Source organism: Cheilinus undulatus, linkage group 2 (genome assembly GCF_018320785.1).
Source record: "Cheilinus undulatus linkage group 2, ASM1832078v1, whole genome shotgun sequence".
Lineage (NCBI taxonomy): Eukaryota > Metazoa > Chordata > Actinopteri > Labriformes > Labridae > Cheilinus > Cheilinus undulatus.
The window spans coordinates 42,835,251-42,853,553 of record NC_054866.1 but is presented as its reverse complement, the minus strand read 5'-3'; the positions used below and the strand labels follow the sequence as shown (position 1 = coordinate 42,853,553).

The 18,303-nt window shown below is 37.7% G+C and overlaps 1 protein-coding gene across 1 annotated transcript in view; it reads left to right on the top strand.

Annotated features, from left to right (window-relative positions):
• Window positions 1-17,481, top strand: part of cog6 (component of oligomeric golgi complex 6) — a 42,703-nt gene extending 25,222 nt beyond the window's left edge. Inside the window, exons 10-19 of the mRNA XM_041797764.1 lie at window positions 3,361-3,452; window positions 3,597-3,661; window positions 3,775-3,866; window positions 5,833-5,950; window positions 6,786-6,917; window positions 9,247-9,414; window positions 9,914-10,021; window positions 14,092-14,145; window positions 14,237-14,316; window positions 16,920-17,481. Of these exons, the coding sequence (XP_041653698.1) occupies window positions 3,361-3,452; window positions 3,597-3,661; window positions 3,775-3,866; window positions 5,833-5,950; window positions 6,786-6,917; window positions 9,247-9,414; window positions 9,914-10,021; window positions 14,092-14,145; window positions 14,237-14,316; window positions 16,920-17,067 (1,057 nt within the window). The 3' untranslated portion in view covers window positions 17,068-17,481. The remainder of the gene's footprint in view (window positions 1-3,360; window positions 3,453-3,596; window positions 3,662-3,774; window positions 3,867-5,832; window positions 5,951-6,785; window positions 6,918-9,246; window positions 9,415-9,913; window positions 10,022-14,091; window positions 14,146-14,236; window positions 14,317-16,919) is intronic.
• The last annotated feature ends 822 nt before the right edge of the window (window positions 17,482-18,303 follow it).

The window sequence follows — 18,303 nt, the reverse complement described above, 5'->3', positions numbered from 1 at the left end:
CATGCTCCTGTTTTAAACTGTGGAAGTACAACCACTCTCAATCCATCAGAATCATAACGACGATGATGTTGCACAAAAAAATGCAACTTAAAACAAGATGTTTTTCTTAGCCTGTAACTACAGTTTACACAGCCCCATTCACAGTGCCATATGAACATGGCAGAGGGGAGAAGGTGACCCCCACGTGCTATCTCAGCGCTGTGCGTTACTGAAGCTGGTTTCTTTCATCCAAAATTTTCACTTTTTTAATCTTATGTTAGCACACTGAATCTGAAACTTATTCTCCAAACAGGTTTTTTGCATTTTCACATCCTTCAAAATCCATGACCAGCCATGAAGAAGAGGCTGAACTAAAAAGTTGTGCTCTATTTGTCTGTCTTGGTACAGCACCATGTATAGATAAGCTTTGCATATAGCCTACTTTATGAAGGATACTGTCAGGATGAATGGACTGGCATTTTCTTTTTGTTATTTCCTTTTAAGGAGTCAAACAAAAAAGTCAAAGGAAACTTTCACTCACTGTCCAACTTGCAAAAAAAGGGGGCATTTATTTGCAACGTTTTAGTACTAGACCTTCATCAGACAAACGGTTTGTTATAAAGAGCAGGACATCTTAAACAGGAAGTGGTACCATATACCTGCAACCAACCTCTCGTCATGACATCAGATCTTCATTTTCAACAAGTCTGTCATAAAAAATGTAAGAGGAATAAAGTTCCCAAAAGAGAGTAAATCATTTATAGTGTTAATTATTCACAGATCACAGAGATCTGACATCATGATTAGAAGTTGGTTGAAGGTGTTGCCACTAGCAGCTGTTTTTAACAAACTGTTTGCCCAATGAAGATCTAGTACTGAGAGTTTTTTTTTTTTTTTAAATTTTGTTTGTTGGACAGTATGTACGAGTTTCCTTTGAATTGTTTTAGATACCTTGCCCTTCGACGTACTTGTCTTAAAAAATAGATGTGCAAAACAATGATTCTATTATTTGTCAAGGAGTGAAGCAGCCACAAAATCATCTGCACTCCTTTTTTATTTGCAGCGCAAGAGTAATTACCGTGTCCCATGAATTTTTACAATAAAAGGGAAAATAAATGCAGAGAACTTGGTTTAAGTGTCTGAAGTTTTTATGGATGTGAAAAAGGCATCTGAAAAAACACTCATTATGCAAAGGCCTCGATGTGTGTATGTAGCGCTCCAACTGTGCCGTGCTCTCTCACGCTCCTGCAACCCTGAAATGCACTGTGAATCAACAGACGAGGACACCAAATATCACGCCATTGTGGCATTAGTATGAATGTCTCAAGGCGTAATGATGGCGAAGCTTCATTGTGGAAATGCACTGCTAAAATACCCAGCATTTTGACAAGTCATCTGCACTGTATCACATCTTTTCACATACTCATGACTTAAAATTGACTTTGTCACTCTGCTTCTCCTTTTTAATTTTTTAACCGTTTTTGTGGCATAACTGCATGTTTGACATAATTTGGGGGGTAAAAAAAGAATATTTTAAAAGGAAGACCCCCCTGAACAGCAGCCTGGACTATCATAAGTTATTTAAAAACCAGTTAAACAAGCACACCTCCACTTTGTGTTTAGGACTAAGAGTTAACAATAGCTAGCCTCACTTCTGGTAGCGTACCACTATTATATGATGATAGCACAGTCATTGTTTCATTCATTGTAACAAGGAACTTGTACGTGTCAGTTTGCTTTATTGTGATTTTTTTGATTAACTGCCTCCAGGCAGTGAATCGACACTCTGTGCAGTTAAAGGTTACCACAACCAGAGCAGATTAGTTTCAGAGTTTTTTCAATATCAAACTCACTTTAAAGCAGAACTACAAACTGCACACTAAGGCAGAACGGTCAATCAAAATTTAGATTAAATTGCAATGTGTCCTACTGCAATTTTCAAATTAAAAAAGATGCAATATTTCTTTAACCTGAAATGCGTGTCAAAATGCCAGTTTAGTAGATTTTTTTAGCAGCAGAGATCAGGGGCTTAGCTAGGGGTTTTGCACCCCCAGAAAGGAAATTACACAGGGCCCCCTTAGCAGGCCAGCCAAGCATAAATGTTGTGCCATTTTATGAATAGCCATGCATTTTAATGTGCTTTTGAACTATAATTTCCCTATATTAATGAGCAATGTTTTTAAGATGGATGGATTGAAATTATTTGTACCTACCCTACCTTCTTCTCCTCCATCATCCTCATTTTGCTTTCTATCCCATCTTTCTTCTCCTCCAGGCTTGCTCTGCTGCGCAGTGCTAGGGTTCAACTAAACCATTCTGACTTTTTTGGGGGAGGAGCAGGAGCCCCAAAACATTTATTTTACTCTGTTTGATTCAAATTTCAGTCTGTGGACCAATTCATTGTAGTGGCTTTGATTCAATAATGATGATAATTATTAAGAAAAGAATAAAAACAAATAAAAACACTTTTCATTCCAGGCTTTTCAAGGCCCCACCTATTTTCCCCCTTGTGCCACGCCTCTGGTGGCGATGTTATTCTTTATGCATTATGCAAACATTCATTTTTTTCTGGAGTAGTTTGCAAAAAAAATCCTTATTTCTTCTTTTTTAAATATATTTCTCATAAATATGAGAATGGAATAAAAATGATCATTCCCTTCAAAACAGCAGTTCATATCAATTTTCCAATATGATTCAAAATAATCACAGTTAGATATTTTTTCAGAAATGTTCAGCCCTACTCCACACACTGAGTGGTATTAAAAGGAAAGGAAAAACAGAAAAGCATGGTACAGTTTTTGTTTATTAAGGTCATTTAAAGTATGATTGTAGATGTCATTATTCTTTAACAAAAAAGTCTATTGCATTTACCTCCAAACTTAAATAGGTTTTAGATCTTCAACCCAATTCAAGAGGATATTAAATGTCCATTTTGTTAAGTATTGTCCAAGTGTTTCTGTTTCCTGCAGCAGCACATCCTCTCCTCTCTTCCTCCTGTGCCTCGGAGCTAAATGGGAGAGTTTTCTCAGAATAACCGACATGTGTGGAACACAAAATCACCTCCACTTTATAGGCAGCATCAGCAGTTCTGAGAACATCAAGTTCTTTCTCACCTCCCTATGTCCTCTCACTCATTCACAGGCTCACAAACACGTACGCACAAATACAGGCTTACACACAATAATTCAAGTTTAACCTTGCTGTTTTCCACCGTTATGTAACACCAAAGGCCATGTGTGTGTGCCTTTTTGTGTGTGAGGTGAGTGAAACACGATGACCCATGCCTGGATGAAGCTGTGGTCGGGGTGCGGTGAGATTAGCCCTGGGTTTGGCCTCTCTCTGCTGTGCTGATTAACACGGGCTGCTTTGTCGTTCTTTCAGGTATGTTGGGGACATGCTGGCCTGGCTGCACCAAGCCACAGCCTCAGAGAAAGAGCATCTAGAAGCTCTGCTCAAACAAGTCACTCTGCAAGGTGCGACTGTTCTCTGTCATCTCTGATACATGCCACATTAATTTATAAACAAAAAATAAAAGCAAACGAGCATGCATTCATATTTGGAGGCCTTAAAGGCATGATTTTTGCTTTTTTATTCAGTTTTGTTTCTTCTTTGGTTAGGTGTGGAGGAGAACATGCAGGATGTGGTCGGGCACATCACTGAGGGAGTCTGCAGGCCACTGAAAGTGAGCAGCTGTATTCTTTAAAGAGCCTTCAGAGTAAACACTGAGCATCTCTGTTAGATGGATCCAGTTATCTGTCACATCCAGCTCATGCCCTCGCTCTATGTCTCTCTCAGGTTCGGATAGAGCAGGTCATTGTGGCTGAGCCCGGCGCTGTGCTGCTTTATAAACTCTCCAACCTGCTCAAGTTTTACCACCACACCATCAGGTACTTTCTCTGGTTCAAGTATTCTATTACTCTTGAGTTTTCTTTTGTAAATTTAGTGATTGAAGTAATCAAATACTGTTTGCACTTTCTCTTGGATGACTAACAGTGTGCATGTAGACCAAAACACAGCTCTTGCAGAGGATAAAAAAATTATGAAGTAATTCGAGGCTGCATTTGTAATTAACTGCCATGGCTTTGTTCATGTGATATGAGCTTTTTTGCTAACCATGTTGCAAAGTTTAAATTTATCTGAATAAATTTTAAAAATGGTTTATGTTAACCCTTGGAACGCCAAGCCAGTTTATGCTATTTTTGCTCCATCTTTATTTTTAAGCAAAAATGCATGAAAAATCTCCACCTTTTATAGCACAATAAAGGTATGGACATCTATTTTTCAGGCTAACCTGAACTATCAGAATATGTGTCCTGCAAAGATGTCAGCTGAATATATCAAAAGTTAAACAACAAGAAAGACCAATACAGAAATCGCATAAACTTTATAGAAATCACACCCAGATCAACAGTGAACAAGCCCTTTCACGTCTTCATTTGGTTCCTACTTGACTTGTCTATCATGAGAAAACAACTGAAACTCTGATTTATCTCCACAAAACCATTTACATTTTGCGCACATTTGGGGTTCTGGAATTTAAAACGCACATGAATGCCATTGTAGGAGTGCAGATGTCCTCTTTTCATTATTTAGGCCTTAGAGGACTATTTTTTCTTTCCTTTCCAAATTTGCACACAACTTTCCTGCCTCTTGTTGATCTTTGGCTAGCCCTGATTAGTCACTACAGCCAAGAAAACAACAGATGAAGAGACTGGAGCATCATGACTGGCTGAAAGGATAACAGGAAGTTATTGTCTTTTAATTCTGGTCAAAATGAAGGACTGCTACGTTACTGCTACACTGCTAAGTTTTCATTGTGAAAAGCATAATAAATAGTTACATTATCACGGGTTTAGTGATGTGGATTTGTAGTTTTAAAGCTCCTAATAAACTTTAAGCTTTATGCCTAGATTAAAAAGGTTTTGGAAGGGATAGAAATGGAGTCATCTGTAAACTGGCAAAAATGTAACCCTTAGATCACAATTCACTTCATAGAGATCCATCTTATGGTTCCTGAGATATTGTAAACAACACATGCGCTACTGCTTGGATCATCAGCGATCCAGTGAGTTGCAAGGGTAATTAACCTGTGTTCATGAATTTTACCTGTTGGATAGAGGCTATAATGGCTCTGATCTACACCAATATGATAAAGTAAGGTGATGTCCAAGCTAGCTATCAGCGAATAAAAAATAGAAATGATGATGATTTTTGAAATTGTAAAGTGGTAAATTTACAAGAACCCAATCTCAAAATTTGTTCATTCAGATGTAAATTCATGAGAAAAAATCTGAAATTTTTTAAGTTTAAAAAGTTGTGAAAAGTTGTTGAATTGCTGGGAGATTTAGCCATGGATATCCTTGCACCTGCCCAGAGAGGCACACTTCTTGATGGACAAACAATATCACCCCGTCCTAGTCAGTCTGTTGATTTTCTCTGAGCAGGTCGTTTGCAATCATGTGATCCCAAATTTCCATTGGGGGCAGGAAGTGGGGGCAGCCATTAGGAATGAATGGGAAAAGAGGAAAATTAGAATTTTAAAACTCTAAACAAGCATGTACGCTGCAAGTGTATGTTGTATTTTTTTAATGTTGTGTATATACAACATTATTGCTGGGCTCCAAAACATCATTTATTAGCCCACATAAACAACTAAACATCTTGTGGCTATAACAAGCAATAACAGTTGATGTTATCAAGGGCAATAATAGAGATGGAGAAATGTCTACATTTTTCTATTGGACTGGTAGTGTTTTTTTTTATTTTAGTCTGAGTCGGTATACAATGTCTCAGAACATCTGATAAACCCTCATCCTCTTAGTTGACTTTCTGATCTATTGGTCCTTTGTCTAGCTCTATAATAGGGACCAGTGTGGCCTCACTGCTCATCACTATGGAGGAAATGCACATCCTCAGCAAAAAGATGTTCTTCAACAGCCTTAGCCTCCATGCAAGCAGGCTCATGGACAAGGTACAGTTTGATCAGATGATTTTAATTGAGTCATCTCTATGATTTTATTTGCTCCTGTGCTTTTTATAAAAAAGACTAATAGAGGAAGAGAAGGACTAAGAAAATAAGAAATCATTTTTTTTAAATTAGGGCATTTCTCAGTGTTCTTTCATAAAATATCTTAATTGACACTGCAGGAGTTCCAGCATTGTGGAGACACACTGTGTCTTTTAACTCTGTGTCCAAACCCTCAAAGACACCAAGGCTATTTCTGAATCCCTTGCGCTTGTAAACAGTTTGAGTGTGCTGGCCACGGCTTTGAAAAGGCAGTAGTTGCAGAAAAGCACCAGACCTGTTACGTTAAGTTAAATTGGCATCCAAATATACCTCAGCACGAGCAGCAGCTCTCTCACATGACATACTAGCTGTGCCCTGATCAATAGCCGTTACAAGAATTATCGCTGTTGCCCAGAGTTAATCACATTGGAGGCCCTCAGGGTTTTGGTGTCAATTCCAGCTAATGCCAGGAACACAGCCCTCTCATAATTTGCTCTATTAGGTGGACAAAGGTGGCCAGCCTCACGTCTGTGTTTTCTAACCAGAGGCCAATGAAATCACACTCTCTTCATTAAAACAGCTCTTCTGACTCTGATCTAGCTGAGGCCAAGAGAAGCAGCAGGACGCAGTTAGACATTCAGTGTACCATGCTGCTCATTAGGGATGTTAATGCTTTGATAATGTTATGAGGACAGCTTGTCACAGTGGCCATGCAAAACTTGTCTTTACTAGAATAACTTGTCTTCCTTTTATGGCATCAGCTTAAACTTTTTCCCCTGTTCCATGTGTGTGTGGGCAGGTGGAGCTGCCACCTGCAGACTTGGGACCCACAGCCTCCCTCACTCAGACCCTCTCCCTCCTCAGAGAGGTGCTGGCTTCACATGACTCATCAGTCGTCCCTCTGGATGCTCGCCAGGCTGATTTTGCTCAGGTGAAATAGCTTCTACACAAAGGGATCAGGATGGCAGAATAGAGAGAGTCATTCTCTCCATTGTCATTAGGGTTTAATTTCTTCTGATGCCAGTGCTAAATCTTTCTTTTTAAATGTTGCCAGTGTGTAAACGGTGCCTGCGTCATCAAGGAAAGAAGGATGTTAGAAAACCCACAAACCGACCAGATAAAGGCATATAAATCGCATAACATATTTCATACCTTTCATTTGGAGTGGTGGGGATCGCATCAGGTTGGCAGGGTACCAAAATAAAGCATTGAAACCAGTGAAGTAATTAGGTATGATGGGTAAAGGCAGGGGTGGAAATAAACTAACCACTCCTCTTCAGATTACTGTAAGTAAGCAGCTTTTGGGGTACATTTTGAAACCAGTACTTTTACTTCTACTTTAGTAAGTTTTAACCAGAGAAACTGTACTTGTAATTGATTAAAATACTCTTCTACTTTTCCCACATTTGTTGAAACACAGTAGCACATAGAATGATTCCACATCACATCCATAAACGGCTATCGTACACAATAAAAAAACCTGTGAAACCTCAGAGTTAAACATCTCAGAGTTTCAGAGTGTAATTTTAACTCTGTTCTGAGTAATATGGTTTTCAGTGTTAGTTATTTGCCAGTGTTAATCCACTAGTGTTAGTTTAACTCTGTAAAGGGTCAATTGACCTATGCTCCGCCCCTTGTGTTCAAATCTCAGAGATGTGTGGATGGGGTATCCCATTATGCACTTGGGCAGAGTGTTTAGATGTGTTTTATATGTTAGTTGTGTTTGGATGTCCCCTGTAGTTCAGTGATCTTTGCTGGGGTTCTTTTGCTTATGTTTCTAGTGGACTGTTGTTGTTTTTGTGAGACACATTTGCACCATGAGTGAAGTTATCTACTGAGTTGGATTTCCACCTGTGACTTTAGAAGTTCCTAAAGGATGTATAGTATGTATCCTTCAGCGGTATGCATTGCCTTGCTAGGAACTTAATTCTGCTTTGTTCCTACCAGAGGAGACCCACCTTGCCACAGATTTTCTAGAATTTCTGCAGCTCTGTCATATTACAAAATAACACTTAGAAATCGGGGTGGGAATTGATAAGATTTTATTCTTCTTATCGATCCGATTCTTTATCGATTCCTTCCTGTGAATTTTCTTTTTGGATTGCAAAAAAATGTTAAACATCAAGTGTTTGAGAGGAGAACTTTCTAAAATAGACCAAAAAAATCACTTTTTTGTCGGATATGTCTCGGTAAAAACTTGAACTTGAACTTGAATTAGAATACAGTACTACTGCTCATCATTGGATCCTAGATCTCCGGAGGTATCAAAATACACTAAGTAACTTTAAAAACGCACATTGAAATTCATGAATATATTACTTGTAATTCATGAACTATATTTCCAATTATAGTTATTGTTCTTATTGCACACATCTTGTGGGAGACATACACACAAAAATCAGGAATCAAGGAAACAGTTTATTCAATCACGCAATAAAAAGTTGACAATACCACCCATTCTTACAAGTCCAAATTTCAATATCTGGTATGACCTCCATTTGCTCACACCAAATCGGCCACATGTTATGAGGCCATTAATCTGTCTAATAAGACTGACATGACACTGTGATAATCATGACATGACACCTGCTGTTCACATGAATGAGGCTTTATGAACATCAATGAATATTGTCATTGAACGTCACACAAGTGTAATTTTGCCAGTTTTGTCACCTTTAATGACGGGGTTTGATCCCTTTTTGCTTCTTTGTACAATAAGGTAAGGCTGTAGCCAGCTGTAAGATCCAGTTTTTACTTATGAAGCTCTAGGAAAGGAAAAAAGCTACAGGGCAAGCAGACAGAATGCAAGGCACTCTGAAAACTTCCACTCTTGATTTGATATTTCCAGTGGTGTAGTGGTGTATAGACATGTTTATGCCATAAATTTATTACATTAAAGGGGACATTATTGACCGGATGACACTTAATGACAATATTCATTAACGTTCATAAAGCCTCGTCTACGTGATGATTATGACAGTGTTTTCAGTCTTAAAAATACTCCTTCAAATTAAGTGTTACTGTAAATATTAACCACAGTAACGGTACTTTTACTTAAGCACAATAATCATGTATTTTTTCCACCTCTGGGTATAGATGTGTTGGTACTGGAATTTGATACTCATCCCTGATTTTAAATGCTAATGATACTTGAACAAGTCAAATTTCTAGAGTATGAAGACCTTTAGTAATTTTATTTTAAACTTGGATGTTTTATATTCATGTTGTCTTATGGCTCTGCTGTTCTTCGTCCCTTCCAGGTTCTCTCCTGTATCTTAGACCCTCTTCTTCAGCTGTGCACCGTGTCAGCCAGTAACCTGGGCACTGCTGACATGGCAACCTACATGGTCAACTCGCTGTACGTCATGAAGACCACATTGGCTCTCTTTGAGTTCACTGATAAGAGGCTCGAGATGCTTGAGTTCCAGGTCTGCTCTTAATTAAAAAATGTTTGACAAAACATTCAAACAGACTATTTTATTTTTATTATATCTACTTCTTTTGATAATACTTAGACAAAGCATGAATTTAACAATAACGCCACTCCTTAGAAGAACTGTAACATGAAATGTTCATCATGAGTGCTCGGCTTACACCCATTGCATTGTCTGTATGTCAGTATAATGTTCATTAGATAGGCAATTATTCCTCCTCTACCCATTATAACCCATAGAGCTCAAATCTTTCATTCAAAATACTTAATTTACTGCCTCACAGAAGAGTATGTATCATGCATTGTGTTCATGCTTAATGCGTTATCTATCCCTCTATTTTTGGCCCTTCTTTTGTAATTGAGCACCATAAGAGCTTCTGTGCAAGTTTCATTTTCAATAGCACCGTGGTTCTCCATTAACCACAAGTACCACTGCCTTACAATGCAAGCTAGGACTGAATTTTTTAGCCTCTTATCTCTGCAACATTTTCCAGATCGAGGCTCATCTTGACACCCTTATCAACGAGCAGGCGTCCTACGTGCTGACCAGAGCTGGGCTGAGCTACATCTACAGCTGCGTGCAGCAGCACAGCGCTGAACAGGTGAAGCACACACAGTCACACACGGAAGTATAGGTCTGTGGAGTCCTGTTGGACTCTCTAATGACCCCCTATTAGAGTATAAAGGACCTAACTGCATTGTTTACTGTGCACTTCCTGATTGGGCTTTAGAAAGCTATTGCCATGGTTACCACATGACCAATGTTGTTATTAGGACATAATAGCATTTCTATCAGATTTTCAGATGAGAAGGAGACCGAGAGAGACTGATCTCATTATGTTCTATTAAAATATATTAGCTTCTCCTGAAGTGTCCTGATCAGATCAGAGAGCTGATGCTCGTAGTCCTCCTTCTTTATAACTCACATTGCTGCTGGGCTGACTGAGACCCATAGTTGTGGTTTAGCATGTGAGCCCTGAATCTTCGGGTCATGTCAGGACACACCACACCCTTCTGCTGCTGCTGCCTGACACAAAACTCAATCAGAATCTGTCATTTTTCTGCAGACTACTCCTCCATGTGGGTGGCCTTGGTGGGTTTTCTTTAAATATTCTTTTGTTTAAAATGATTACGTGTAGCTGTCACAAACATCCCAGATAAAGATGGAAAATCCCCAAGTTTAATTCAAGAATTTCAAATCACCCTGAATGTCTTACATTGTCTTTAAACACCAGATAAATGCATCTTAAAAGGAAGAAAACTATAGTTTAAACCATGGTTTGTAGCAAGGAGGCGAGTTTGTAAGCTCATAGTTTGTTAATGCACCCATATCTCCATAAAATCCCTCGAGGTACTGCACTCTAGCATTGACCCTTGATCTGGCTCATAAATGTTGCTTTTAATGTTAGCCATTTAGGCGTTTAAGCCTGAGTTAATGTTGCCATTGTGGATAATCAGTGTCAGCTAATTGCCCGAGAGGTACCTGCTGTTGTGTTCAAAGAGTCAGTCATGTGTTTACCCTGCAGAGTTTATGTCTTGTTAACACTGAGAGCTATGGAGGGAATTTCTACTGTTTACAAATCATGATGTCTCAGTGAAGTGGATTCAGATAAATCTATTCAGGTTATAAACCAAAGATACAGGACATCCAAACAACACTGTCATACATTAAAGAATTAGATTTATTTGTCATTTCACTAAGAAACCGATCGTTTCATCAGCAGGGGAAAGAGCAATTTACACGTATTATAGGAAATTACTGTCTCCACACCTGCCTGCAGACCTGAATATTTGAAGGACCTCACCCTCTGTACCTCTGAGGTCAACTTTTGTTATAGTTTACACTAGGGCTACAACAATATGGAACAGAAATCATACCTCGATTTTTTTTTTAGCTGAGTGATAATATTTCATATAAATCTTGATTCTTTGCTGTGAAGAAATAAAATGTTTGTCACTATCCCAGAGTTCTAAAAACTTGTTACAATTGTAAATAATTAACAATATTGATACCACAGAAACAAAAATAGACACCAACTATCAGGCAGTTTTTAATATGAACATTCAAAATTGCATAGAAACTCCTACCCACTGTCTAATGGACAAAAACAGTGGCAGCATTTCTTTATATTGAGAATGTTAAGATATTTTGTACTCTTGAACACCCCATTTCAAAATGACAAAATTGTAATTGTTTGATCAGTGGAACCAAGAAGTACAGGAACTTGATGATCTTTAGTCATGTTTTTTAACCATACCATTGTCTAAATTACACAAATCAGTCAAATGTATTAATAAACTACATTTTTAAAGAGCAACAGCTGACCAAAGTGTTATATGTGACAAATATGTTGAATACATTTGTTAAAGGTGATGGAACTGGGTAGGCTTTTTTTTTTTTTTTTTTAAATTAAACTTACTTGAACATTTAAGTCAGGACAGTCAGTAAAACATAAGGTATCATGTCAAGTCAGTAACATAGGATATTGATAATTGCACATAAAAATGAAAAATGAGTATTAAAAAGGCAGGAAATTTCACAAAAGGTTAACAATGATAAAACTGTGATAGTGTCACAGTAAATCAATTGGGGGTTTAGGAAATAACTCATGATATGATGTCTGATCATTTTTTTTATTGGACATAAGATTTAAAGAAGAACTGAATTGAATCATGAAGATATTAAAGTTTAAGAATGACTTTGAGAATTTGGCTTTTTGTATGTGAAACATAAGATTTGTTTTTAGATTCAAGTTTTGTAAATCTTTTGGTCTTATAGGGGTAGTATGCTTGGTTTAGTTTTATAATAATTTTTCTACATCTATTAAAAAACTGATGTAGACAGACAGTGGTAAAAAATATGTTCACACATTTGATGTCTTTTCCTGCAAATTTGGAGGGCACCACATTATAAGGATGGGGTTTTTTTATTTGTTTTTAGATGTATTTAAGGGTTTTTAATGCCTTTTTGTTGATAGAGGAGGATAGTGAATAGAGTCAGAAACAGGGATGAGAGAGTGAGGGAGAGACATGCAGGAAAGGAGAGCCAGCCTTGAACCTGGGTCACCTGCATACATGGGGCACGACCTAACCACTAGGCCATCTGTGCCCCATTATGCAAGATTGTGAAATTAACTTCACTGACTTTACTTGACACAACTAGCTCTTCCAGTACCAAGTTGCCAGCCTGATTTCACACCATTAATCTAACTTTAAATAGATCAACATGTCTCCTGCAGTTGTGCTCAGTGTTTCAGTAAGACTAGGAATCCAGGAAATGGTATCTGTATGTAATGAAAGTGTATGTGTTTCTTCTGACCTCATTTATATTTCTATTAACTTATCAGTATATGTCTTAAAATTGATGGACAATAATATCAGTATATATTGCTGAATATATGATTTCCTATATCGTTAGCTTTGTAGCATAATTTTCTCAGTCATATTTTAGGTTTTCACATATTTGGGGGAAATACATATGATTTTTAATCCTATAACAGTAAGTTCTATCAGATGTGTGAACAAGTTTCTTAAAAAAGAAAAGACACAAGGACTACATAACAAATAAAAGCAACTTGATAGATTATAAAGAGAATAAATAATTAGATGACTTAGGCATATAGTGATTATGGACTGTAAAAGCACTCTGATTGGCTGAGGATATAGGCAATAAGGCGCAATGACTCAGCAGCTTGAGGAGAGAAGAGTTAGGCAGATATCACAATTTGTCTAAAAACATGGCTAAGGCAAATATGCTATGAGGCTAACAGTATGATTCTATAGACATATGCCTAGAATCTACTTCCAGTGCAGTTTAGGAATAATGCAGGAATTGACTTGAAATCTCTTCAGAATTAAAAACAAAGATTTACCCAATAATGGGTGTCTATAACTGCTATTTTGATTGCTGTGGCTTCAGACAAATATTCGTATCATCTTAGGTGTGATAAAATGGTAATTCTCCATATATACACATTTCAAATATAAAAACAAGGCCAATAAGGATATTAATGGTAACGTTTTTATGTAAACAATATTTTTACAGAGCTTTGGGCATTACATCAAATCTTTTAATCACCAGTGTTGTCTTACAACATATTTCATTAGAAAGTATGTTGATACATCCTCAAATAAAGTGACAGATTCTTTATTATTTTAATTATCTGTGAAAAAGCAAAGAAACTTACTGTCTAAAATGCAAAAATAGGCTGTGCTATCCACTTTTCCAAAGGCTGGCAACTTGATTGTGCAATGTAGAAAGTGTGCAGGAGTTTGCCTGCAGTCTTTGAATACTGAAATAGTGCATGTCTTCGAATTTTATGGCCATGATATTAAAAAGGTGTCAATATTATATCTCTATTTGTTTGAAAATAAAAAAAAAATATGTTTACCTCCCCTTTTAGACTGATCTGTTCAAATACATAATCTGTTGGCCAATATGTATAGTTACTGTTATGATTCTGCTGTAATCAGTATTTATCTGAACATTGGGTCTAACATCTATTCTTTAATAAGCATAAACTAAGTTGATTTAAATAATATTGTCTTACTCCATATCTCTTTAGAAAGTATGTTGATCTGTCTTAAAATCTTGATAAATATTGCCCAGCCCTAGTAAACACACAAATATCAAACTGGCCTGAGAGCTGATGATTGTATTTTTGTGTCTCAGGGTCCTCTGTCCCTCCTCCCCAGCATGGACAGCTCCTCTGTGAAAGCAGCAATGGTGAGTCACACTGTGTGTATTAATAAAAAAACATATATAGGAAATATTAAGTATTAACCTGCTATGCTCCACTCTCTTGTGAAAACAACAGGTCCAGTTTGATCGATACTTGTCATCGCCTGACACTCTTGTGATGCCGCAGCTCAACTTTCTGCTCAGTGCAGCTATCAAGTAAGTTTATAATAAATGATAGTAATTATGTTGATAAAAGAACAGCATGAATGTATTATTTAGGCTGCGAGTTAAATGTTTACAGCAATGCACAGTGTTTTAACGGGTTGAAGTGCGTATTCAGAGTAGTGAAAATAGAAACACCCCCCCATTCATTAGTGTCCCTGATGTAATGCGATCATTACTGCATTCCAAACAAAACACTCCACTAAATGCACAGCCAGCTCAGATGCTAAATTGTTAAAGCCACCAACACATCAAGAGAGCGGCCTGCTGGACCGTCTGTATTTGTCTTACTGATCAGAAAATGCACAAGCTTTTAGCTTGATCCAGCTGCTCCATTGGAGGATTTTTTTCTATGAGTCACGTTTACTGGGAAGTGCAGCAGGCTTGAGGAGCACTCTGTTAGCCTCAGGTTAATGTTCTCTATTAATGGACATGGGAGGACTGATGGGCAGGACGCCGTTAATTAGCTTCTGGTCCATTTCTCACTCACACTCGTTCCCTGAAATCATTCCTCGTCTCTGTCTTTCTCTCGCTTTCTCTTGAGTCAGTTTCCCTGCTCACCTAAATACACAAAACATCCATCAGCTCTTTGAAAACACTCCTGAAGCCCACAAATAGCAAGAATGTACTTTTAGAATTTCTTCATTTCTCCTTTTGGTGTTGGTGCACTTTCTCAGGTGAAAGGTGTTGTACGCCTCACTGAAATTCTTTGTTCTCTGTGGGCCAATTAAGGAAAAAGATCCCAAGAGTCTGAGTGGGATAATACAGAGGACTTTCTCAGTATCACTGCAGCACACTCAGTTCTTACGCCACCAGAAAGGGTCAATATAAATTGCCGACGTCAGAGTAAATGAGGATATTATAGAGATGCTTCCTGTCAGTCAAGGGGGTTAAAACTTAGGCTGTATTCACACTACAAGCCTTAGTACACTTTTTTTTTAATTTTTTTTTGCTCAGATCTGAATTTTTGTTTTTCTGTTCTCTCTTCATATGTTAAAATATTAGACTCCTACTTTCTCTTCAGTGGATTCAAGCTATCATTTATCACATTTAAAGCATTTTCACACTCTGGCAGTGGTACTGCTTATGAAAATAGACACATATTATTAGGACTTTTATTATAAACATGTGCTTATTAAACAGCACTGTCTTCAAGACTGTAATTAAAGCAATACTGGGGCTATTTTTTTAACTCCCCAGTATTAAAAATAGTGTATTACTGCCCATGGGGAAAGCAGAGGAGGTCTTCCCACCCTGCCTCAACTAGTAGGTTTATTTTTTGCTCTTTTGAAAGTCAGCAGCAGCAGCACAGTACAGTAATACAACAATAATAAAAGACTCAAATAACATCACTCACTCACCTTTTGAAATGCTTCACTTGATATCCCATATTCATTCAGGTCAACTGCATGTACGGCAGAAGAATTTTAATTTTTAGCACTTGATGTTAGTCCTCAAATGTTGCATTTACTGTTGAGATGTGCAAATGGACAGCTCTCTCCTGTCCATTGATGTTGATTATATATGGACTTAAAAAAGAATGAGAAAAAAAATGGTTTGTAAATACATATGGGTAGCTGCAGTGTCATGTATATGTTTTAGGCATGTTGAGGCCAATAATTGAGGCTGAAGTAAGGTGTAGATGTGGTGAGTAAAGCTGCCCGAGGGCACCATTCATTGGGAAGAGAACTGACGGAACCCCAGTCATGCTATGGATGTCTTTGCATATTAACAGGGGCATTGGAAAATAATCTGTTGAAAAAATGATAAAGTACACACCTTTTTGGCGGAGTGGTACTACCTATAGGGTAGTAGTAGGTTTGCCACAAGCCCCTGGTCGTGCTGTGGATTTCCCAAAGGCCCTAAAACCACCAGGGATTGTATCACCTGGTGTGAAAAACGCCTTGGCATTTTGCCACTACTAAAAGATTGATTTAATAAACTGTCTAAGGGTGGCTGCCATATTGGTTGTTTACAATAATGCTGCAGCAATGTTTTTTTGTGAAGTTGCTCCATATTAGAAAGATGTTTGTGAATAGATGGTGCAGAGGAAGGGGGACAAGACAAGTCTGGTCAAATCAAATCAAACATGCACTCACAGTTTTGTGTTTCCAGGCTTTAATTGTTCCAGGCCTGAAACATTTCTGTATTTAAAACCCCAGACTGATTTAAAACATCTGCACAGAAGGATAAAGAATCCTAAAAAACTAAAGCTAATACCCAGCCATATTTTACTGTTAAAAATTGATTGAAAATATATCACTGTGGGTGTATTTTTGTAGTTAATGACATGTGGCTTAGACCTGATGGCTGTTCATTAATGCTGCCATATGCATCCATAGGTGGCAGTGTGCACCACATACACTGCTACTCATTGTTTTGACACTGTGGGGGCACACAATGGTCACTGAACATAAAAAGTAATTAGGACAAATTCTTACTCATGGCTGACTTATTTCAGCCCTTTATCAATGACTAATTACAGCTAAGCTCTGTAGACCGATTTAGACCAGGAATCAAAGAACTGAACAACCTTTTCAACACTGGTTCTGCTTTTATGATCATGAAGATCTAAAGAGTCTGATCTGTTCATGCAGGGAGCAGATTTTCCGTCAGTCCACAGAGCTGGTGTGCAGAGCCTACAGTGAGGTTTACACAGCGCTGACCAGCCCAGAAAACAGCTACAAAGACCCAGAGAACCTGGTACCCAGATCACCTCAGCAGGTTCAGACCTTGCTGTCCTGAGACTCGACCCCCTGGTCCATAAGAAAAAAACACAAGGTGAGCTCCAGTGAAGGACAGGTTATTAAAAGAGCTGTGGGATTTGTACAGTAAAATAACATAAATGTATATAAAAGTAGTTGTTAAGGTGGGGTTCTTTGTGGGAAATGTGGGCTGTGGGTCTCTGACCTCAGAGAGAGACACTCCTGTGTGCCAGGAGGAGAGAACATGTTATATAAATATATTTATATACTGTATGTATGATCCACTTACTTTCACTGCTACATCCAGTCAGCTTGTTTTTCACTCTGTAAATACATGTGTCTCTTTTCTGTCTGTTCTTACATTATGTTCTCTGTTTGGAGTCCGTAATTGTACGAAACAATGCCGTTTTATTGAAAATCCTGAACCGTGTATAAAACAAAAGGACACACTGAATTTAAGAGCCTTGTCTTGTTTTTTCACTTTAAAAGCGGGCAGAAAAATTCTTCATCAATGCCAAGAGAGACCTCAGGAGCTTCAAAACAAAATGTCTTTATTTCAATCACAACTGTTTTTAGTTGTAATAGAATAGAAAGTCTGTCTTACCATCTTGTTTGGCTATTTAAAAATGTCTACACTGCTGACTAAGGACTTTAGAAATATATTTATAAGGTGAAGAAATATCACAGCTCTTATTTGATATCCATGTTTTCTCAAATGTATCAACATCTCAACTGATTCACACTTCTAGTTTATTGAGCATGTGATTTTCTTTTCATAGATTAAGGATTTGTGACTTTAATGAAAGTGAACGCACTCGCTGTGATCATACTCCTTAAAATTGAATGCATGTATATAAAAATTGGGACACGTTATATTATTGGGATGATATCCATATCCGCAGGTATGAAAATATCTGCCGATATTTACATCCAGTATTTTGATTATATAAATTCTGCCTATCAGCTGTTAATGTTGGCTGTTCTAACAAATATGTCAGTGGAGATTTGGGCTGGATCAACAGACCTATGACAAGTGAAGTCTTCTTTATTCACCATCATTTCGTACACTTTAAAAAGTGTAGGACTGAAATGTGTTAATTTGTTCACCATGAAACTTTTAATTGTGTTTTAATGACTGAAGTTGTAGCTGTGGACAACATTTAAATATTGGTCTAAGCTAAAATATACCAATATCTAGCAATTTAAGCTAAATATTTGCATTTTGGTCATCTCTTATCTCAGTACAGGACTTCTCTAGACTCACCACCCTTCATCT